The 9,719-nt window shown below is 44.7% G+C and overlaps 2 protein-coding genes across 2 annotated transcripts; one reads left to right on the top strand and one right to left on the bottom strand.

The window, feature by feature from the left end:
- Positions 1-7,172: 7,172 nt before the first annotated feature.
- LOC144250666 (histone H2B-like) lies at positions 7,173-7,583 on the bottom strand. The gene has a single exon (XM_077793620.1). It carries the CDS (start codon positions 7,581-7,583, stop codon positions 7,173-7,175), a length of 411 nt encoding a protein of 136 aa, XP_077649746.1.
- A 1,050-nt stretch (positions 7,584-8,633) lies between these two features.
- LOC144250793 (histone H2B-like) lies at positions 8,634-9,044 on the top strand. Its single transcript, XM_077793902.1, has one exon. It carries the CDS (start codon positions 8,634-8,636, stop codon positions 9,042-9,044), a length of 411 nt encoding a protein of 136 aa, XP_077650028.1.
- The last annotated feature ends 675 nt before the right edge of the window (positions 9,045-9,719 follow it).

The raw sequence follows: 9,719 nt of genomic DNA, 5'->3' as shown, positions 1-9,719 counted from the left end.
CACAAGGAGTGAAGCCAAAATTTCAAGAAGTAATTCACTTTTTCCAACTCCCAGAGCCTGAAATTAATAATCTAACTCTTTGAGAGTTTTACTAAGTTTTAAGCCAAAACTCTTATCTGCTGTGGCAATTATGCATGGATGATGGGACCACAGCCCAGTCTGTGTTTAGGCTGGCTAAGTCAGAGGCCTGAAGAGTCTGAGTCCCAGGCATAGGCTCACAGTGTGATAGGTTGCTGGGCTAAAGCAGTAAGATCCTCTGTGTGAAATTCATCTTGGGTTTGGAGGAGAGACAGGTTGTGATTCCTTTTGTTGCCAAGGACTGTTGGCTTGCTTTGTTTCTTTCTTTCTTTCTTTCTTTCTTTCTTTCTTTCTTTCTTTCTTTCTTTTCTTTTTACTTTTTTCTTTTTTTTTTTTAGTTATAGATGGACTACAGTATCTTTACTTTGTTTATTAAGTTTTTTTTTTTTTTAATTTAATGTGGTGCTGTGGATGGAAGCTAGTGCCTTATGCGTGCTAAGCAAGTACTCTACCATTGGGCCACAACCCCAGCCCTGGCTCACATGTTTTTAAAGTGTGATTTGAAAATACAAATTCAGAGCTGTGAGAGGGACACGTTTCTTATCCCTTTCATCAAATGAAGAGGAGGAAGGTGACTCATTAAGAAGACTAGGATTACTTTTTTTTTTCCCTCACATCATTCATGTGTAAATATTCATGCTAATATCTCCCATTTGTATTATAAATAAGTCCTCTCATCAGGGTTAGTACTTATTATTTGCATCTGGAAATTGGAACCAACTCGTGACAACGTTTGAAAAAAAGGCTTGCTGCACAAGGCGACTAAAGAAAACTACTGTGAAATCAACTGCCCGTAACTCATGGATGGTTGTACACAGCTGGAATAAAACTTTAGGTGCCAAGGGAGCCATATGCCTTTTCCTGTGGACCAGTAAGAACATACCCATTTCCCCAAGCCACTAAATTTATCATGGCAGTTGGTACTGCTTCAAAATGCCAAGTGTTTTTTCATTAGAAATATTATTCCAAGTTATTTCATGCATTACCAAACTCATACTTATCTTTGTAAAAGAAGTAATATTAAGAAATTATATCCATTCAATTATTTTTGTTTGTAAATGCAGAAATCCAATAGCATCAGTAAAACAACAAAAAATGGGTCTGTGGATTGAAGACAGGGAGCATAATGGGACCCACACAGGTAAATTATGGGAAGAGAGGGAACAATGGAGTTGAAGACTGGAATGAATATGAACACATGTGATTATTCACTCAGGGGTTGATAGAGTAAACAGTGCAACTAGCCAGCAATCATGGTCTCATGGATTGAGAAACTAATGTGACCTCCATTTTGAGAAACCAGCCTCTACCTCAGAGCAAAGCCTGTCCAAGGAAGGGGGAGTGACCCTTGTCCTTGGAAAAACCCACAGAGCACTCCTAAGCACATACCCACCCTGCTGAGTGTTTGTCTATAAATAACAGGAGAGATCTGAGGCGCCAGGTGTCCATGACTCAGTTACACTAGGTGAGGACCCATAGCAACCCCCTAGCAAACAACAATCAGCGTGAGACAGGGAAAATACCAGGAATGCCAGGTGACCCCGCCTCCAGTAGTTTCGGTGATTGATAACATGTTAGGAAACCATAGATTAGCACGTACACCCCCTCCGTGGCTTAAACCAATCAGTTCAAATGTATCCACCTCTTGTAGTAACCAATCACCCCTACCCAACTTGTTCCCACCAGTGAATGTGCTAATCAATGTTAAGAGTTGTTGTTTGATATTCCCGCAGTGTGAAATGATTTGCTGTGTGATGTTGTGACATATAGAGTATCCCCAAACCTATAAAATCTCACTGAACAAGGACAGGGTCTCACTCCTCGGGCGGCTGCTTCAAAAAAAGGTTGTGAGGCCAGGCCTCGAGCTTGCAATAAAGACTTGTATGATTGCATCAGATTTGGCTCCTGGAGGTCTACTGGGGTCCCACGAATCTGGCATAACAGTGGATCTAGGGCACTTCAGGGGTGCAGTAATGGACCCCAGGGCTGCAGCAGTCTGGGGGGAGGCCCTTCAAGGGGCAGCTCATGTGATTGCTCACTAGGTGCCCCCTTTGTTCAGTCAACCACTGAAGTGATTAATCACATGCATTCACATTTACTACTGGTCCTCAACCTTATTATTCCACTCTCAGCCCAATTGTTTATCTATGTCAGTCCCACTATACTCCCTGTCTTCATTCAACAGATCCAATTAGGTTTGTTTTACTAACGCTCCTACTGTGATTTCTGAACTTAGAAAGGCAAAAACACCCATAGCAAAATAAATCTAATGTAGTGAATGTGACTTCTTAAAATTACTTCTCATAAAGAGATTTGGATGAAGTCAATATGCATGAAGCCCTTAGGAATAATATTTCTTATTAAAAATAGTGGCATTTTGAAGCAGCACCAACCACCACGACTAATTCAGCACATTTGTGAAATCTTTCTTCCTCCCTTCCAAACTCCCTCCTTCCCTTCCCCTTGCTCCCCACCCTCCTCTTTCTTTCACCATTCCACAAGGAAAAAAAAAAAAAAAAAGTACATGGCTCCTTCAGCATCCAAAGTTGTTGTGGGAGTCACCACCCGGGATCCACTTGAATTTGAATTTCAGGGTAGCTTTTCTTGGGCTTCTGTGCCTCAAGCACCTTTATTCATATTTTTTCATAAGATTGCTCTAATTTTCCTGAATAAGAAGTAGTACTAATCCTGACGAGAGGACTCATTTGTAACTATATCCTGTCACTACAGACCCCAGGTGGAGCCCTGGAGGTGAAATTGCCCCCTCATGGTATTTTCCCCTCGAGCCAGGATGGCCTTGTCAAACAGAAGAATCCATGGGGTGGGGGGGGGGTCTCTCCTGGAAGGGTCTTCTTCCTCCCTGATGCGCTCAAGAAACGCTTTGATATTGGCAATTCACCCAGATTTTTGTCTCGTTGTTTGTCTAAGACTGACATCCTTAAAAGTTGTGTGCATACTTTGAGGGTTGTTTACAACATTTTAAAAGATGTACAAATGAAACACTTCACAAAAAATAATAAAATATTGGGCATTAAAGAAAACTGTAATAAATTTCTTAGGACTGAAATCCCAGAGTATGTTCTTTCTCTGCAAACAAAGTCAGGTAGGAACCAATTTTTTAAAGAATAAGTAATTAGAAAGATCCCCAACTGCTTTAAAATTCAGCAGTACATTTATAGAAAAATGAACCAAATGAACCAAATGGCTGCTGGGACCAAGAAGAAAACACAAGGAACTTCATATGCATGAACATTAAATGAATATTAACATTCAGATCACTTAAGGGAAAGTCATCATCTTAATTCTTTTATTAATTGCAGACCATACTCCTCCTATTGTGTGTGTGCAAGGGGTAGGGAAATATCCCACTCCCGAGTCTGTTTTTCTACTTCTATTTTTAAAACAGCCATGAGGATCACCAAGTCATAGAACAACAACAACAACAACAACAACAACAAAAGCAACAAACTTCAGTCCCATTCCCCTTAATCTGCAAGCTGCATATCGCAGGAAGGCTGTGCCTGGCTTAGCCAGGTTCACCTCCCCACACATCCGGCCAATGGCTGTGCCTCATTGGCTGCAGTTCCCTTCTTGGCATCACTGTTCTTACTGGAAGCTCCCTTCACACAAGAGATGCATAATTGCATGCAATAAAGGTTTGTGTTTTTAAAGTTTGAAAGATTATCAGTAGTAAACAGTAGAATCAGATAAATCCCAATGATTCTAACACCGATTCAGAGTCCAGGGAGCTGGAAAAGGGAAATGTTTCTTGAAATTTTTATTTAGCTATTTCCCTACTCTATTTTGGAGCTACTCTATGTAGTTACAAGAATCTGGTTGAGGGATATTTGGAAACACTGAATTGGACAGGTGTGGGTTTATGTCAAATTGTTCTTTTATATGTTGCATTATCACACATACTGAGTTCTGGATTATTCCTCTGATTCCTTTATGGAGAAATGAGAATGGAAATGCTGAAAGACATTATTACAAAAATAACTTTGACCTGACTGGTCCTAATATAAAAAAAAAAATGACCTAAGGGGCTGGAGTTCTGGCTCAGTGGTAGAGTGCTGCCTAGCATGTGTGAGGTGCTGGGTTCAATCCTCAGCACCACATAAAAAATAAATAAATAACATAAAGGTAGTGTGTCTACCTGCAACAACAACAGAAAACAATTTTTAAAAAGTGACCTAAGACTATATCTGAAAAAAATGACTATCTTGATAAAGTGGTGAAATGCAGAATGATTTAAAAATGCACTACCTTCTTTTGAACTAATTGCACAAAGCTAAGGAAATGAATTTAAAACAAACAGAAAATCGGGGCTGGGATTGTGGCTCCGTGCTTAACTAGCACATGGGAGTCGCTGATTCGATCCTCAGCATCACATAAAAATAAATAAATAAAATAAAGATAAAAAAAAAAAAAAAACGCCAGCAAATCCCCAGGAGATTGAAACTTGAGCCATGCCATGTATAGCAAAAAGCATTAAGACCCCGAAGGAAACACACACACACAATGGAAATTGGAAAACATTAAGACAAACGCTAGCCGGGACACAGTGGTACATGCCTGTAATCCCAGCGACTCTGGAGGCTGAGGCAGGAGGATTGCAAGTTCAAAGTCAGCCTTGGCAATTTAGCGAGGCCCTAAGCAACTTATAGAGGCCCAGGAGGGCTGGTGCACTCGCCTACCACGTGCGAGGCGCTGAGTTCCATCCTCAGCACCACGTAAAAATAAATAAATAAAATAAAGTTAAAAAAAAAACAAACAGGAAATCCCCCATAGATTGAAACTTGAGCCATGTCATGTGTATAACAACAAGCCAACAAAAAGCATTAAGACCACGAAGAAGAAACACACACAACACACACACACACACACACACACACACAATGGAAATCGGAAAACACTAAGATGAATCTAGCCAGGTCGCGGAGGTACATGCCTGTAATCCCAGCAACTCTGGGGGCTGAGGCAGGAGGATTGCAAGTTCAAAGTCAGCCTCAGCAACTTAGCAAGACCCTGTCTCAAAAATTAAAATTAAGAAAAGGGCTTGGAGGGCTGGTGTTGTGGCCCAGTATAGAGTGCTCCCCTAGCCCGTGTGAGGTCCTGGGTTCGATCCTCAGCACCACATAAAACAAAAGAAAGAAAGAAAGAAAGAAAGAAAGAAAGAAAGAAAGAAAGAAAGAAAGGTATTTGTGTCCAACTGCAACTAAAAAATAAAATATTAAAAAGGGGGGTGGGGTGGGGGGTGGGCGGGGATGTAGCTCCGTGGTTAAGCGCCCCTGGGTTCAATCCCTGGTACCAAAATCGCCTGAGTAAAAGGAATCATCCTAGTTGTGGTGATTGCTGATCATCCTCCTCTTAATTTGCTGCAAGGGCAAGGACATGCCCCACTCCCAGCTCTGGGTTCACACATTTTAAAATCACCGTGTTTAAAACCAAGCAAGCCACCAGCTGCACTCAAGGGAATCACACCTTGTTTCTCGTCCACCTTCAGGCTGAATTTCGGCATGGAGGCTCTCACAGCTTTAACCAACCAGCAACCTGCCCACACTGTGGGCCAAGGCTGTGGCTCAGAGACTGCAGGTCTGCCGTTGGCTGGCCCAGCCCACACTGGTACTTGGACTGGTCGCAGTGAATCCTCCCAACACCCACCGCATAATCACAGATCTTGAAGGTTCTGGTTTAAAAATAAGAATCCCAGGGCTGGAGGCATAGCTCAGTGGTAGAGCATTTGCCTAGCTTTGCCTGACCCTGGCTGGGTTCGATGCCCCTCACCACCAAAATAAAACATGGATAAACAATAAAATAAGAATAGAGAGATTCAGAGTGTAATAGAAAGATAATTTCAGATTTAGTGAGCATGTATTACTTTTAGTAAATTTGATCTAGCTATTTCAATACTGGGTACCTTCATTTCTGTATTAAATAATTCCAAGCATGGGAAATGTTTTTTAAATTAAATTAAATATATTATTATTTTTAGTTGTATGTAGATGGACACAATACCTTTATTGTGTTTATTTTTATGTGGTGCTGGGGATTGAACCCAGTACCTCACGTGTGTAAGGCAAGTGCTCTACAACTGGGCCACAACCCAGCTCCCGGGAAATGGTTTTTAAAAGTTTGAATGAAGTATGTTTATTTAAATCAGCTTTTGACCCCTCTCCACCGCATACACACCCTTTACGTGTAAGGGTGTCTGTGTGTAGAAATGCACGCAGTCACACCCGCATGCGCACACACTCACACTAGGGTGCGTGGTGCTGCGTGCGCAGTCACACTAGCCTGTGCACTCACACTAGTGAGTGTGGTGCTGGGAATTGAACCCAGGGCCTCACACGTGCTGGGAATGTGCTCTAGTGCTGAGCTACAATCTCCAGGCCTTAAGTGAAAAGAAAAGAGAAGAGAAGAGACGAGACGAGACGAGACGAGACGAGACGAGACGAGACGAGACGAGACGAGAAGAGACGAGACGATAAGAAAGAAAGGAAGGAAGGAAGGAAGGAAGGAAGGAAGGAAGGAGGAAGGAAGAAAAAAATTTAAAAAGTTTTTTTTTTGAGACAGTGTTTGCTAAATTGCCCAGTTGGCTGCACACTCAGCCATAAACCTGCCCCAGCCTCCGGAGTAGCTGGGATTACACAGATGTGCACCACCACACCTAGCTGCTTCTACCGTTTATCTGGTGCCACATCGTACATGTACATAAAGTACCTCTGGATAATTCTACCCCACGCCCCTGGGGGAATCAGAGTTAAATGCCATTATTACGAAAATAAATGTGACCTGACTCATCCTTACAAGGGGTGACCTAGGAGTATAAATGACAGAAATGAGCATATAGTAAAAACGTGAGCATATAGTGCAGAACCATTCAATGAAACCCACTATTTTCCTGGGAACACATTTCACCACAGACATATAGTAAAGCAGAGGTGACAACGTTTAACTTAGCAAATAATGCTTTTAGAATCAGCAGGATGCCCTCCACCCCCAGCTTTGGCAGTGTTTACAGGTCTTTTAGGCCGAGTGGTGGCTCTGAAAAGAGCCTTTGGGGTTGACGGCTCAGGGCGTCTGGAGGTGGCTCACTTGCGGCTGATGTGCCTGAGGAGGGCCATGGTGCCCTCAGACACCGCGTGTTTGTTGATCTCCCCGGGCAGCAGGAGGCGCACAGCCGTCTGGATCTCTCTGGAGGTGATGGTCGACCGATGGTTCTGGCGGGCCAGGCGGCCGGCCTCGCTGGCGATGCGCTCGAACATGTCCTTAATGAACGAGTCCATCACGTTCACCGCCATCTGGGAAAGGCTGAGACCCACGTGGACTTGCTTCAGCACCCTGGGGAAATAGGTGGCGAAACTGTCTTCGCGTCCTGGGGTACGGCGGCGGCGGCTGCGGCACTTTGGTTTCTTCTGCTTCTGGGTTGTCCCATCGGCATTCTCAGGCTCCTGGGGACTGAGGCACTCCTCAGGAGACTTGTCACAGGTTGGCTCAGCCATTGCTCAAGCACTTGCCAATAGCTGGTTAGAAGAGACAATGGCGCCTGCTGAGTAGGCTGTCGCACTTATATTTGCTCTGTTGCCCCACGTGATGGGTCAACTCGATTTCTAACTGGATGACATGCCTTGACCAGAGCCCGTCAGTAAGCCACAAGGGGGCACTCAATGTAACCGCACAATCTGCTTCTCAGCATAGCACCCACCAATCACAGCAGGTACTCGATGTGATTGGATGGCACCGCTCTTGGCATAACATCGACCAATCAATGTGCGTGCTCAGTGTGATTGGTGAGTCCTTCTGCTCATCATACTGTAGGCCAATCATAGTGGGCACTCACAGGGATCACAGAGTCCTACCACTTGGCGTCACTTAGACCGTTGGCAGTGGACGTCTGGCATCGCAAAAGCTTTCTGTTGCATCTACTGGAGGAAAGTTGGAAGATAACCCAAGAACAAAAGAACAGCCCACTCCAAACAACAATAAACCATTGCTTGAACTAGAAATTCTACAGACATTGCCTAGAGTCACTCCTCTGGGATCTGAACTTGTATTTCTTGAAGTCATTAGCTATCAAATAGTCATAGCTGAAATTTGTACATTGTGGAATGTTGATGTCTTCTAAGATAACTCACAGTGTGGTATTAGCTAGCTGGTGTGGGTTGATGTTTTTGTTCTCCAGGTTGAGGAAACCGAAAGGTTTTGCGATGCAAGACCTCTACTGGCATTTATTGGCCTACGGTATGATGAGCAGAAGGACTCACCAATCACACTGAGCACGCACATTGATTGGTCGATGTTATGCCAAGAGCGGTGCCATCCAATCACATCGAGTACCTGCTGTGATTGGTGGGTGCTATGCTGAGAAGCAGATTGTGCGGTTACATTGAGTGCCCCCTTGTGGCTTACTGACGGGCTCTGGTCAAGGCATGTCATCCAGTTAGAAATCGAGTTGACCCATCACGTGGGGCAACAGAGCAAATATAAGTGCGACAGCCTACTCAGCAGGCGCCATTGTCTCTTCTAACCAGCTATTGGCAAGTGCTTGAGCAATGGCTGAGCCAACCTGTGACAAGTCTCCTGAGGAGTGCCTCAGTCCCCAGGAGCCTGAGAATGCCGATGGGACAACCCAGAAGCAGAAGAAACCAAAGTGCCGCAGCCGCCGCCGCCGTACCCCAGGACGCGAAGACAGTTTCGCCACCTATTTCCCCAGGGTGCTGAAGCAAGTCCACGTGGGTCTCAGCCTTTCCCAGATGGCGGTGAACGTGATGGACTCGTTCATTAAGGACATGTTCGAGCGCATCGCCAGCGAGGCCGGCCGCCTGGCCCGCCAGAACCATCGGTCGACCATCACCTCCAGAGAGATCCAGACGGCTGTGCGCCTCCTGCTGCCCGGGGAGATCAACAAACACGCGGTGTCTGAGGGCACCATGGCCCTCCTCAGGCACATCAGCCGCAAGTGAGCCACCTCCAGACGCCCTGAGCCGTCAACCCCAAAGGCTCTTTTCAGAGCCACCACTCGGCCTAAAAGACCTGTAAACACTGCCAAAGCTGGGGGTGGAGGGCATCCTGCTGATTCTAAAAGCATTATTTGCTAAGTTAAACGTTGTCACCTCTGCTTTACTATATGTCTGTGGTGAAATGTGTTCCCAGGAAAATAGTGGGTTTCATTGAATGGTTCTGCACTATATGCTCACGTTTTTACTATATGCTCATTTCTGTCATTTATACTCCTAGGTCACCCCTTGTAAGGATGAGTCAGGTCACATTTATTTTCGTAATAATGGCATTTAACTCTGATTCCCCCAGGGGCGTGGGGTAGAATTATCCAGAGGTACTTTATGTACATGTACGATGTGGCACCAGATAAACGGTAGAAGCAGCTAGGTGTGGTGGTGCACATCTGTGGTAATCCCAGCTACTCCGGAGGCTGGGGCAGGTATATGGCTGAGTGTGCAGCCAAACTGGGCAATTTAGCAAAACACTGTCTCAAAAAAAAAACTTTTTAAATTTTTTTCTTCCTTCCTTCCTTCCTTCCTTCCTTCCTTCCTTCCTTCCTTCCTTTCTTTCTTCTCGTCTCGTCTCGTCTCGTCTCGTCTCGTCTCGTCTCGTCTCGTCTCGTCTCGTCTCGTCTCGTC

Source organism: Urocitellus parryii, chromosome X, assembly GCF_045843805.1.
Source record: "Urocitellus parryii isolate mUroPar1 chromosome X, mUroPar1.hap1, whole genome shotgun sequence".
In the NCBI taxonomy this organism is placed as follows: domain Eukaryota; kingdom Metazoa; phylum Chordata; class Mammalia; order Rodentia; family Sciuridae; genus Urocitellus; species Urocitellus parryii.
The sequence above is the reverse complement of the archived record's forward strand: the minus strand, read 5'-3'. Positions and strand labels throughout refer to the sequence as shown.